The 14,366-nt window shown below is 47.2% G+C and overlaps 1 protein-coding gene across 2 annotated transcripts in view; it reads left to right on the forward strand.

Moving 5' to 3' along the window:
* The first annotated feature begins 5,237 nt into the window (after nucleotides 1-5,237).
* The window catches only part of LIPE (lipase E, hormone sensitive type), a 31,705-nt gene continuing 22,576 nt past the window's right edge, over nucleotides 5,238-14,366 (forward strand). Inside the window, exon 1 of one of the 2 annotated variants that reach the window (XM_038767227.1) lies at nucleotides 5,238-5,550. In XM_038767227.1, the coding sequence (XP_038623155.1) occupies nucleotides 5,427-5,550 (124 nt within the window). In that variant the 5' untranslated portion in view covers nucleotides 5,238-5,426. Of the gene's footprint in view, nucleotides 5,551-10,285; nucleotides 10,316-14,366 lie in introns of those variants that run through there. The other variant, XM_038767228.1, reaches the window with a different exon arrangement.

Consider the following 14,366-nt stretch of genomic DNA (forward strand, 5'->3'; position numbering starts at 1 on the left):
GAATTATAGATATAGTTGTGTGACTTTGGGCAAGTCACTTAACTTCTCTGGGCCTCAGTTCCCTCATCTGTAAAATGGGGACTAAGACTGTGAGCCCCGTGTGGGACAACCTGATAACCTTGTATCTTCCCCAGCGCTTAGAACAGTGCTTTGCACATAGTAAGCGCTTAACAAATACCATCATTATTATTATTATTATTATAGATATGTACAAATACACATAAATGCTGTGGGGCGTGGAGGTGGGGGTAGAACAAAGGGAGTGAGTTGGGATGATGGAGAGGGGAAGGAGAGCTGAGGAAAAGGGAGGTTTAGTCTGGGAAGGCCTCTTGGAGGAGGTGAGCCTTCAGTAGGGCTTTGAAGGCGGGAAGTGTGATTGTTTGGTGGATTTGGGAAGGGAGGGCGTTCCAGGCCAGAGGTAGGACATGGGCCAGGGGTCAATGCCGGGACAGGCGAGAACGAGGCCCAGTGAGAAGGTTAGCGGCACCAGAGAAGCTGAGTGTGTGGGCTGGGATGTAGAAGGAGAGAAAGGAGGTGAGGTAGGAGGGGGCAATCAATCAATCAATCAATCGTATTTACTGAGCACTTACTGTGTGCAGAGCACTGTACTAAGCGCTTGGGAAGTCCAAGTTGGCAACATCTAGAGACAGTCCCTACCCAACAGCGGGCTCACAGTCTAGAAAGGGGGAGACAGAGAACAAAACCAAACATACTAACAAAATAAAATAAATAGAATAGATATGTACAAGTAAAATAAATAAATAGAGTAATAAATATGTACAAACATTTACACATATATACAGGTGCTGTGGGGAAGGGAAGGAGGTAAAATGAGGGGGATGAGGGGGAGAGGAAGGAAGGGGCTCAGTGTGGGAAGGCCTCCTGGAGGAGGTGAGCTCTCAGTAGGGCCTTGAAGGGAGGAAGAGAGCTAGCTTGGCGGATGGGCAAGGGGATGGAAAGCTTTGAAGCCAATTTCTCAGCATGGGATAGCAGCTAGAGCACAGGCCTGGGAATCAGAAGGTCATAGGCTCTAATCCTGGCTCTGCCACTTGTATGCCGTGTGACCTTGGGCAGGTCACTTCACCGGGCCTCAGTTAACTCATCTGTAAAATGGAGATTGAGACTGTGAGCCCACAGGATACAGGGACTGTGTCCAACTCGATTTGCTGGTATCCACCCCAACACTTAGTACAGTGCCTGGCACATAGTACGCGCTTAACAAACACCATCATTATTATTATCATTTCTCGATGATCCGGATGAAAGATATCAATAATAATAATGGTATTTGTTAAGCGCTTACTATATGCGCACCACTGTTCTAAGTGTTGGGGGGGGATACAAGGTGATCAGGTTGTCCCACGTGGGGCTCACAGTCTTCATCCCCATTTTACAGATGAGGTAACTGAGGCTCAGAGAAGTGAAGTGACTTGCCCAAAGTCACACAGCTGACAAGTGGCGGAGCCAGGATTAGAACCCATGATCTCTGACTCCCAAGCCCGGGCTCTTTCCACCGAGCCACGCTGCTTCTCTGATGCAAAGACTCATTAAAATCCTCAATCAATTGATGGTATTTACTGAGCGCTCACTGTGTGCAGAGCACTACACTCAGCACTCAGGAAAGCACAATGGCCTAAGTTAGCGGCGAACTCTGCTCTTGAGGAGTTTACAGTCTAGTGGGGGAACAAAATAAACGGGAAGCAGCATGACCTAGAGGGTAAAGATGGGCCTGGGAGCCAGAGGATCTGGGTTCTAATCCTATCTCTGTCACTTGCTGCTGTTTGACCTTGAGCAAGTCACTTAACTACTCTGTGTCTCAGTTTCCTTAGCAACAAAATGAGAACTCAGTATCTGTTCTCCCTCCTGCTTAGACTATGAGAGCCATGTCTTAGACTGCAAGCCCCATGTGGGACAGGGCCTCCATCTGACTTGAAATTACCCCAGCGCTTAGTACAGCGCTGCATATATAGTACATGCTTGACATATACCATTTAAAAAAAAATTAGGGCTGAGTGTAAGGACATATAGAGACAGTGCCCACTGTTGGGTAGGGACTGTCTCTATATGTCGCCAATTTGTACTTCCCAAGCGCTTAGTACAGTGCTCTGCACATAGTAAGTGCTCAATAAATACGATTGATTGATTGATTGACATGTACATAGGGCTGAGATTGGGATGAATACTTAATAAAAATACTAATTGTGGTATTAATTAAGTGCTTACTATGTGTCAGGCACTGTTCTAAGCATTGTGGTGAATACAAGCAAGTCGGGTTGGACACGGTCCCTGTCCCATGTGGGGCTCACAATCTTAATCCCCATTTTACAGATGAGGTACCTGAGGCACAGAGAAGTGAATTAATTTAATAATAATAATAATAATAATAATGGCATTTATTAAGCACTTACTATGTGCCAGGCATTGTTCTAAGCACTGGGGGAGATACAAGGTAATCAGGTTGTCCCACATCGGGCTCACAGTCTTAATCCCCATTTTACAGATGAGGTAACTGAGGCCCAGAGAAGCGAAGTGACTTGCCTAAAGTCACACAGCTGACAAGTGGCGGAGCCGGGATTAGAACCCAAGACCTCTGACTCCCAAGCCCGGGCTCTTTCCACTGAGCCACGCTGCTTCTCATGCCCAAGGTCACACAGCGGACACGTGGCGCAGCCAGGATTAGAACCCAGATCCTTCAGATTCCCAGGCCCGTGGTCTATCCATTAAGCCACGCTGCTTCTTAAGCCCTTAAGGGATAGGTCTGAGTGTACAGGTGACACAGAAGGGAGCTAATTCCAAAGTTAATTAAAGGGATTAACTTTAATCAGGGATTAACAAGTCGGAAAAGTGATCCTATATGAACAGGGAAATTCAAGGGTCTACTGCCACGTACTAGGGCTCACGAGAAAAAAATTCCATCCACAAATACAGAGCAGGGACATTCAGCGACATAGTCCCATTGTGATAAAATGGATCTCAAGATTAGCTGTGTCACCGGAATATGGTTCAAGAGTTGGGGGAGTATAAACTTTCTGCTCTACTCTGTGCTGATCACCTCCTGCTTTGGTCCGGTTTGGGACGCTGCGCTAAAGAAAGGCCGCAGAGGAAACGGAGTGTCTAGACAAGAGCAGTGATAAAGAGCCAATACTAGAGTTGGAAAATACGATTGACGAGCCTCAGTTACTCTCTGGGCCTCAGTTCCCTCATCTGTAAAATGGGGATGAAGACTGTGAGCCCCCTGTGGGACAACCTGATCACCTTGTATCCCCCCCAGCACTTAGAACAGTGGTGCACATATAGCAAGCGCTTAACAAATACCATTATTATTATTATCTTTCATCTGGATCATCGAGAAATGATAATAATAATGATGGTGTTTGTTAACCTTCTGTGTGACCTTGAGTGAGTCACTTCAGGGACTTAGTTTCCTCATCTGTCAAATGGGGATTCAGTAACTGTTCTCCCTCCTACTTAGACTGTGAGCCCCATGCGGGACAGGGACTGTGTCCAACCCGACTAACTTGTATAATAATAATAATAATGGCATTTATTAAGCGCTTACTATGTGCAAAGCACTGTTCTAAGTGCTGGGGAGGATACAAAGTGATCCAGTTGTCCCACAGGGGGCTCACAGTCTTAATCCCCATTTTACAGATGGGGTAACTGAGCCTCAGAGAAGTTAAGTGACTTGCCTAAAGTCACACAGCTGACAATTGGTGGAGTCAGAATTTGAACCCATGACTTCTGACTCCAAAGCCCATGCTCTTTCCACTGAGCCACTCTGCTTCTCTGCCCGAGTGCTTAGCACAAAGCTTGCCACATAGCACTTAACAAATACCATTTAAAAAAAGGGGGAAGGAATTGGGGTTATTTAATAAACAATAATAACGATGGTGTTTGTTAACCACTTACTATGTGCCAAGCACTGTTCTAAGCACTAGGGTAGATACGAGGTAATCAGGTTACCCCACATGGGGCTTAAAGTCTTAATCCCCATTTTATAGATGAGGTCACTGAGGCACAGAGAAGTTAAGTGACTTGCCCAAAGTCACACAGCTGATAAGTGGCGGACCCGGAATTAAAACCTACGACCTCTGACTCCCAAGCCGGTGCTCTTTCCACTAAGCCACATTGCTTCTATGGCTAAGGAATGACTTTTTGACAATCTTCAAATATAGGAAGGATTTTTATGGGAAGAAGTCTGCACCGTCCTTTTCTGGCTCTGAAACCCCAATGCCCAATCAATCAATCAATCAATCATATTTATTGAGCGCTTACTGTGTGCAGAGCACTGTACTAAGCGCTTGGGAAGTACAAGTTGGCAACGTATAGAGACAGTCCCTACCCAACAGTGGGCTCGCAGTCTAAAAGGGGGAGACGGAGAACAGAACCAAACATACTAACAAAATAAAATAAATAGAATAGATATGTACAAGTAAAATAAATAAATCGATAGAGTAATAAATGTGTACAAACATATATACATATATACAGGTGCTGTGGGGAAGGGAAGGAGGTAAGATGCGGGGGATGGAGAGAGGGATGAGGGGGAGAGGAAGAAAGGGGCTCAGTCTGGGAAGGCCTCCTGGAGGAGATGAAATATGTACAAATAAAATAAATAGAGTAATAAATCTGTACAAACATATATACAGGTGCTGTGGGGAGGGAGAGAAGGGGGCCTAGTTACTAACGCCTTTTCCTAAGCGGAGAAATACCTCCCACTGCCACGGAAGCCTTCTCCAAAGGCAACAAAACTTCTGGCCTGTAAAGACACAAGAAGCAGCGTGGCTCAGTGGAAAGAGCCCGGGCTTTGGAGTCAGAGGTCATGGGTTCGAATTCCGGCTCCACCACAAGTCTGCTGTGTGACCTTGGGCAAATCACTTCTCTGAGCCTCAGTTCCCTCATCTGTAAAAATGGGGATTAAGACTGTGAGCCCCACGTGGGACAACTTGATCACACCGTATCCCCCCCAGCGCTTAGAACGGTGCTTTGCACATAGTAAGCGCTTAACAAATGCCATCATTATTATTATTATTATTAAGTACACAAGGAAATACCTTCCATCTCAGGTTGGGCCTATGGGACAAGGGACACCTGCTACGGGGGAAAGGGAGAACAGAATGTAACTGGGAGTGGAGGGACTAGGCGAAGCTGTCATGAAGAGTCCTGTCTATGACACAAGCAAGCAGGCCCCACCCCTCTTTGGAGGGGAAAGCGGGGGGCACAATCCTGACCCCGAAGGCCAGGGGAGAGAGTACAGAGTCAGCAGCATCGGTAGGGTCAGGGCAATAAAAGAGAGGGAAATCATAACTCACCGATGAGACCAAGATGAGGGGCCAGAGGCCAAAGCGGCTGCTGCCAGCGTAAGCTGCAAAGAACAAAAAAAGGAGAGAGTTGTAGGGACGCCTGGGTCAACGTGCGACCCCAAAATGGAGCCTTTGGAGGTGGCACCCAAGGGAGAGGTGACCAAAGAGGGGGACCCCAAAGCCGAGTCCTCGAAGGCGGGGAGAATGAAGGCTGGGACCACCAGGAGTCACAGCCAACATGATGGAGGTGAGTCTGGGGGCCGGGGCATCGGGAGACTTAGCCTTACCTGGAAAATTGGGATTAAGACGCTGAGCCCTATGTGGGATACGGACTGTGTCCAACCTGATTACCTTATATCTACCCAGCACTTAGAACAGTGCCTGGCACATAGTAAACACTTAAAAAAACTGCCATTAAAAAAAAAGGAAAACTGAGGCCCAGAGGTTGGGCGTGGGCCTATGTAGACCATAAAGCCATGCCCCATGAGTCCCCTTTTTTTTTTAATCATATTTATTGAGCGCTTACTATGTGCAGAGCACTGTACTAAGCACTTGGGAAGTACAAATTGGCAATGTATAGAGACAGTCCCTACCCAACAGTGGGCTCACAGTCTAAAAGGGGGAGACAAAACCAAACATACTAACAAAATAGAGTCCCCTTATACTAGCCAAAGTTCACCTGGTTCTTCAACACATTTTTTCTCAGATTTAGGGGCCCAGGCTCATCGCGAAAAAAATAATGGTATTTGTTAAGCACTCACTACGTGCAGAACACTGTTCTAAGTGCTGACAAAGGCAAGGAGAGGACAAGAGGCAGATCCACTTGGACCTCTGACCCCTGACCTTCTGGGCCCTTTGGAAGCAGCATGGCCTAGGCCAGAAAGTCAGAGCTCCTGGGTTTTAATCCCAGCTCCACTCCACGCCTGCTGTGTGATTTTGGGCAAATCACTTAACTTTTCTTCTGCACTCAGTTCCGTTATCTGTAAAATGGAGAATAAATCCTATTGCTTCCTACTTAGACCATGAGCCCTATATGAGACAGGGACTGCGTCCAACCTGACTAACTTTTATCTAGCCCAGTGGTTAGAAGGGTGCTTGGCACATAGCATGTCCAAGACTGAACTCCTTGTCTTCCCTCCCAAACCCTGCCCTCTCCCTGTCTTTCCCATCACTGTTGACGGCACTACCATCCTTCCCGTCTCACAAGCCCGCAACCTTGCTGTCATCCTCGACTCTGCTCTCTCATTCACCCCTCACATCCAAGCCGTCACCAAAACCTGCCGGTCTCAGCTCCGCAACATTGCCAAGATCCGCCCTTTCCTCTCCATCCAAACCGCTACCCAGCTTGTTCAAGCTCTCATCCTATCCCATCTGGATTACTCTATCAGCCTCCTCTCTGATCTCCCATCCTCCTGTCTCTCCCCACTTCAATCCATACTTCACGCCGCTGCCTGGATTTTCTTTGTCCAGAAACGCTCTGAGCATGTTACTCCCCTCCTCAAAAACCTCCAATGGCTACCGATCAATCTGCGCATCAGGCAGAAACTCCTCACGCTGGGCTTCAAGACTCTCCATCACCTCGCCCCCTCCTACCTCACCTCCCTTCTCTCCTTCTCCAGCCCAGCCCGCACCCTCTGCTCCTCCGCTGCTAATCTCCTCACTGGGCCTCGTTCTTGCCTGTCCCGCCATCGACCCCCGGCCCACGTCATCCCCCGGGCCCGGAATGCCCTCCCTCTGCCCATCCGCCAAGCTAGCTCTCTTCCTCCCTTCAAGGCCCTACTGAGAGCCCACCTCCTCCAGAAGGCCTTCCCACACTGAGCCCCCTCCTTCCTCTCCCCCTCCTCCCCCTCTCCCTCCCCCCCCCGCCTCACCTCCTTCCCTTCCCCACAGCACCTGTATATATGTATATATGTTTGTACGGATTTATTACTCTATTTATTTTACTTGGACATATTTATTCTATTTATTTTATTATGTTAATATGTTTTGTTTTGTTCTCTGTCTCCCCCTTCTAGACTGTGAGCCCACTGTTGGGTAGGGACTGTCTCTATATGTTGCCAACTTGTACTTCCCAAGGGCTTAGTACAGTGCTCTGCACAGAGTAAGTGCTCAATAAATACGATTGAATGAATGAATGAATAAATACGATTGAATGAATGAATGAATATATGTTTATACATATTTATTCTATTTATTTTATTTTGTTAACATGTTTTGTTTTGTTCTCTGTCTCCCCCTTCTAGACTGTGAGCCCGCTTTTGGGTAGGGACCGTCTCTATATGTTGCCAACTTGTACTTCCCAAGCGCTTAGTCCAGTGCTCTGCACACAGTAAACGCTCAATATATACTATTGAATGAATGAATGAATGAATATATGTTTGTACGTATTTATTACTCTATTTTATTTGTACATATTTATTCTATTTATTTTATTTTGTTAATATGTTTTGTTTTGTTGTCTGTCTCCCCCTTCTAGACCGTGAGCCCGCAGTTGGGTAGGGACTGTCTCTATATGTTGCCAATTTGGACTTCCCAAGCGCTTAGTCCAGTGCTCTGCACACAGTAAGCGCTGAATAAATACAATTGAATGAATGAATGAATATATGTTTGTACGTATTTATTACTCTATTTTATTTGTACATATTTATTCTATTTATGTTTGTTTTGTTCTCTGTCTCCCCCTTCTAGACTGTGAGCCCACTGTTGGGTAGGGACCATCTCTATATGTTGCCAACTTGTACTTCCCAAGCGCTTAGTCCAGTGCTCTGCACACAGTAAGCACTCAATAAATACGATTGAATGAATGAATCGAATTGTACTTCCCAAGCACTTAGTCCAGAGCTCTGCACACAGTAAGCGCTCAATAAATACGATTGAATGAATGAATCGAATTGTATTTTCCAAGCGCCTTAGTCCAGTGCCCTGCACACAGTAAGTGCTCAATAAATGATTGAATGAATGAATCAAATTGTAATTTCCAAGCGCTTAGTCCAGTGCTCTGCACCCAGTAAGTGCTCAATAAATACGAGTGAATGAATGAATGAAAATGTACGTATTTATTACTCTATTTTATTTGTACATATTTATTCTATTTATTTTGTTAATATGTTTTGTTTTGTTCTCTGTCTCCCCCTTCTAGACTGTGAGCCCACTGTTGGGTAGGGACCGTCTCTATATGTTGCCAACTTGGACTTCCCAAGCGCTTAGTCCAATCAATCAATCAACCAATCATATTTATTGAGCACTTACTGTGTGCAGAGCACTGTACTAAGCGCTTAGTCCAATCAATCAATCAATCGTATTTATTGAGCGCTTACTGTGTGCAGAGCACTGTACTAAGCGGTTGGGAAGTCCAAGTTGGCAACATATAGAGACAGTCCCTACCCAATCAATCAATCAATCAATCGTATTTATTGAGCGCTTACTGTGTGCAGAGCACTGTACTAAGCGCTTGGGAAGTACAAGTTGGCAACATATAGAGACAGTCCCTACCCAACAGTGGGCTCACAGTCTAAAAGGGGGAGACAGAGAACAAAACCAAACATACTAATAAAATAAATAGAATAGATATGTACAAGTAAAATAAATAAATAAATAAATAAATAGAGTAATAAATATGTACAAACATATATACATATATACAGGTGCTATTTATTTTATTTTGTTAGTATGTTTGGTTTTGTTCTCTGTCTCCCCCTTTTAGACTGTGAGCCCACTGTTGGGTAGGGACTGTCTCTATATGTTGCCAACTTGGACTTCCCAAGCGCTTAGTACAGTGCTCTGCACATAGTAAGCGCTCAATAAATACGATTGATTGATTGCTGGGGGGAAGGGAAGGAGGTAAGGTGGAGGGGGAGAGGAAGGAGCGGGCTCAGTCTGGGAAGGTCTGCTAAGTAAGTGCTCCAGTGCTCTGCACCCAGTAAGCACTCAATCATCATCATCTTCAATCGTATTTATTGAGCGCTTACTATGTGCACAGCACTGTACTAAGCGCTTGGTAAGTACAAGTTGGCAACATCTAGAGACAGTCCCTACCCAACAGTGGGCTCACAGTCTAAAAGGGGGAGACAGAGAACAAAACCAAACCTACTAACAAAATAAAATAAATAGAATAGATATGTACAAGTAAAATAAATAAATAGAGTAACAAATATGTACAAACATATATACATATATACAGGTGCAGTGGGGAAGGGAAGGAGGTAAGATGGGGGGGATGGAGAGGGGGACGAGGGGGAGAGGAAGGAAGGGGCTCATCATCATCAATCATATTTATTGAGCGCTTACTGTGTGCAGAGCATGTACTAAGCGCTTGGGAAGTCCAAGTTGGCAACATCTAGAGACAGTCCCTACCCAACAGTGGTCTCACAGTCTAAAAGGGGGAGACAGAGAACAAAACCAAACATACTAACCAAATAAAATAAATAGAATAGATATGTACAAGTAAAATAAATAGAGTAATAAATATGTACAACCATATATACATATATACAGGTGCAGTGGGGAAGGGAAGGAGGTAAGATGGGGGGATGGAGAGGGGGACGAGGGGGAGAGGAAGGAAGGGGCTCATCATCATCAATCGTATTTATTGAGCGCTTACTATGTGCAGAGCACTGTACTAAGCGCTTGACTGGGAAGGCCTCCTGGAGGAGGTGAGCTCTCAGTAGGGCCTTAAATACGATTGAATGCATGAATAGAATTGTACTGTACGAAGCGCTTAGTCCAGTGCTGTGCACACAGTAAACGCTCAATAAAGACGGTTGAATGACCAGGATTGGCCAAGGGGGCGTGGCCTGGGGGTGTGTGGTCCGGTGGGCGTGGCCACGGGGCGGAAGATGGGCTGGGATTGGCCAGCCGGCCGGCCGGCCAGGGCGGGGGAGCCAATGAGCGGCGGCGACGGGCGCCTACGGAGCCGGGATTGGCCAACGGGAATTCCGGGGCCTCGGGCGGCGGGAGACGGGAGACGGGAGACGGGATGGGAGCCGCAGGAGGTCGGGCCCAACGCCGGCACAGTAAGACCGGAGGGGATGAACCACTGTCAGCCGCGGACGGGGGGGGGGGGGGGGGGATGGAAACGTCAGATATGACGTCATCAATGGGGGGGCCGAACCACTGTCATCCGGGGGGGGACGGAAACGTGAGATCTGACGTCATCGCGGGGGGGGCCGAACCACTGTCATCCGGGGCCGGGGGGGAGGACGAAAACGTGCGATCTGACGTCATCGTTGGGGGGCCGAACCACTGTCATCCGGGGGGGACGGAAACGTCAGATCTGACGTCGTCGCGGGGGGGGGGGCGAACCACTGTCATCCGGGGCCGGGGGGGGGGACGAAAACGTGCGATCTGACGTCATCGTTGGGGGGCCCGAACCACTGTCATCGGGGGGGGGGGGGGAAGCGTGAGATCTGACGTCATCGCCGGGGGGGGGGGCCGGAGCCGGGGGCTATACCACTGTCATCCGAGAGAAGCAGCGTGCCTCAGTGGAAAGAGCCCGGGCTTGGGAGTCGGAGGGCATGGGTTCGAATCCCGACTCCGCCACATCTCTGCTGTGTGACCCTGGGCTAGTCGCTTAACTTCTCTTAGCCTCAGTTGCCTCATCTGTAAAATGGGGATTGAGACTGAGAGCCCCACGTGGGACAACCTGATCACTTTGTAGCCCCCCCAGCGCTTAGAACAGTGCTTTGCACATAGTAAGCGCTTAACAAATGCTAAAATTATTTATTTATTTATTACCCGGGGCCCGGGGGGGCGGGGAGGACGGAAACGTGGGATCTGACGTCATCCGGGTCCGGGGGGACGGAAACGTGAGATCTGACGTCATCGCTGGGGGTGATGCCCTGTCTCATTCGGGGGGTGGGGGAAACCACTGTCCCACTCGGGGGGGGGGGCTGTACCACTATAGCAGGAGGTGGGGGGGGCTGATCATAATAATAATAATAATGATGGTATTTATTAAGCACTTACTACGTGCAAAGCACTGTTCTAAGCGCTGGGGAGGTTACAAGGTGATCAGGTTGTCCCACGGGGGGCTCACAGTCTTCATCCCCATTTTACAGATGAGGTAACTGAGGCCCAGAGAAGTGAAGTGACTCGCCCAAAGCCACACAGCTGACAAGTTGCAGAGCTGGGATTTGAACCCATGACCCCCGACTCCAAAGCCCGGGCTCTTTCCACTGGCTGATGGACTGGTCCACGGGGAGATGAGGGGAACAGAGTGAAAAAAGCTTCGTAGGTGGGGGGGGATGGACTATTAATCAATCAATCAATCGTATTTATTGAGCGCTTACTATGTGCAGAGCACTGTACTAAGCGCTTGGGAAGTACAAATTGGCAACACATAGAGACAGTCCCTACCCAGCAGTGGGCTCACAGTCTAAAAGGGGGAGACAGAGAACAGAAGCAAACATACTAGCAAAATAGAATAAATAGAATAGATAGGTACAAGTAAAATGAATAAATAAATAGAGTAATAAATATGTACAAACATATATACATATATACAGGTGCTGTGGGGAAGGGAAGGAGGTAAGCAGCGGGGCCTAGTGGAGAGAGCCCGGGCCTGGGTGTCAGAAGGACCTGGGTTCTAATGCCGGCCCTGCCACTTGTTTGCTGTGTGACCTTGGACAAGTCACTTTGCTTCTCCAGGCCTCAATTACCATAGCCTTAAAACGGGGATGAGGATTACATATCTATTCTATTTATTACATATCTATTCTATTTATTTTATTTTGTTAGTATGTTTGGTTTTGTTCTCTGTCTCCCCCTTTTAGACTGTGAGCCCACTGTTGGGTAGGGACTGTCTCTATATGTTGCCAATTTGTGCTTCCCAAGCGCTTAGTACAGTGCTCTGCACATAGCGCTCAATAAATACGACTGATGATGATGATGATGACTACGGGCCCCGTATCGGACACGGACCGTGTCCAACTTGATTAGCTCGTATCTATCCCAGGGCGTGGGTTATCTTGCATCTACTTACCCCAATTCTTATACAGTTCCTGGCACATAGTAAGCGCTTAACAAATACTATAATTATTATTATTGTAAGCACTTAACACGGTAATTATTATTATAAGTGCTTAACACATGCCATTAAAAAGACAACTACGCGGCTGACAGGAAAGGAAAAATGCACCACCGGAGGCTCACAAACCATGGCCCCCTCACTCTCCCACCCCAAATGGGGTTAGGCGCTCAAAACATTTAATTATCATCCCCTGGAGGTGTCTTGGACTTGGGCCATGAGACAAAATGGTGCAGCACAGCCCCAGGAGGCGCCAGCCCTTCGTAGGAAAAGCAAACCCTTGGGGCATTGAGGCAGGGCTGTCATCGGACACTGTAGAATTAGGTGGATGTTTTACATAATTTACACACCCCAGGGCCGGAGAGTATAAGGGATCGGTGGGGTTGAATGAAAGATGAGTGAAGACTCATTCATTCAATCAATCAATCGTATTTATTGAGCGCTTACTATGTGCAGAGCACTGTACTAAGCGCTTGGGAAGTACAAATTGGCAACATATAGAGACAGTCCCTACCCAACAGTGGGCTCACAGTCTAAAAGGGGGAGACAGAGAACAAAACAAAACATGTGGACAGGTGTCAAGTCGTCAGAACACATAGAATGAAAGCTAAATGCACATCATTAACAAAATAAATAGAATAAATAGAATAGTAAATACGTACAAGTAAAATAAATAGAGTGAAAAATCTGTACAAACATAAAGCGTGGCTCAGTGGAAAGAGCACAGGCTTGGGAGTCAGAGGTCATGGGTTCTAAGCTGTTGGGCAGGGACCGTCTCTATATGTCGCCGACTTGGACTTCCCAAGTGCTTAGAGAAGCAGCGTGGCTCAGTGGAAAGAGCCCGGGCTTTGGAGTCAGAGGTCATGGGTTCAAATCCCGGCTCCGCCACTTGTCAGCTGTGTGACTTTGGGCAAGTCACTTCACTTCTCTGTGCCTCAGCTACCTCATCTGGAAAATGGGGATTAAAACTGTGAGCCCCCCATGGGACAACCTGATCACCTTGTAACCTTCTCAGCGCTTAGAACAGAGCTTTGCACATAGTAAGCACTTAACAAATACCATCATTATTAGTAGTAGTAGTACAGTGCTCTGCACACAGTAAGCGCTCAATAAATACGATTGAAAGAAAAAGACGTGCTCTGCACACAGTAAGTGCTCAATAAATACGACTGATGATGATGATGATGATGATGAATAAATACAACTGAATGAATGAATGAATGACCCACAGTGGCTTGCACACGGATCCGCTGATACACAAACCAGCCCACACACACACACCCCAAAACACACAGTAATCTATAGATCCTCACTGGTGCACATGATGATGACACACCCCATTATCAATTGACATCCATCCTGCCCCTAAGGTGTGCCTGACATTATGTTCTAGGCGCTGAAAGTTTAATGAAACTCCTCCAGGGACGCGTGCCTTCACACCCTAGCACACAGTCCACCTCAGTTTTCCACCAGACTCGCTACATTATTTACCGGGGAGAAGGTGCACACCAATCAGCATCACACCCTCCCTCCTCAGTAACCTCATTTTGGAACCTGGAGGGACATAATAATGTATTTTAGCAAGCGCTTACTATAATAATCAATCAATCGTATTTATTGAGCGCTTACTGTGTGCAGAGCACTGTACTAAGCGCTTGGGAAGTACAAATTGGCAACATATAGAGATAGTCCCTACCCAGCAGTGGGCTCACAGTCTAAAAGGGGGAGACAAAACCAAACATACTAGCAAAATAAAATAAATAGAATAGATATGTACAAGTAAAATAAAAAGAGTAATAAATATGTACAAACATATATACATATATACAGGTGCTGTGGGGAAGGGAAGGAGGTAAGATGGGGGGATGGAGAGGGGGACGAGGGGGGGAGGAAGGAAGGGGCTCAGCTTACTACATGCAAATCACTGTTCTAAACGCTGAGGAGGTTACAAGGCGATCAGCTTGTCCCAAGGGGCGGGGGGGGGGGGGGGGGGGCTCACAGTCTTCATCCCCATTTTCCAGATGAGGTAACTGAGGCAC

The sequence above is a fragment of the Tachyglossus aculeatus genome, chromosome 26 (assembly GCF_015852505.1).
Source record: "Tachyglossus aculeatus isolate mTacAcu1 chromosome 26, mTacAcu1.pri, whole genome shotgun sequence".
Lineage (NCBI taxonomy): Eukaryota > Metazoa > Chordata > Mammalia > Monotremata > Tachyglossidae > Tachyglossus > Tachyglossus aculeatus.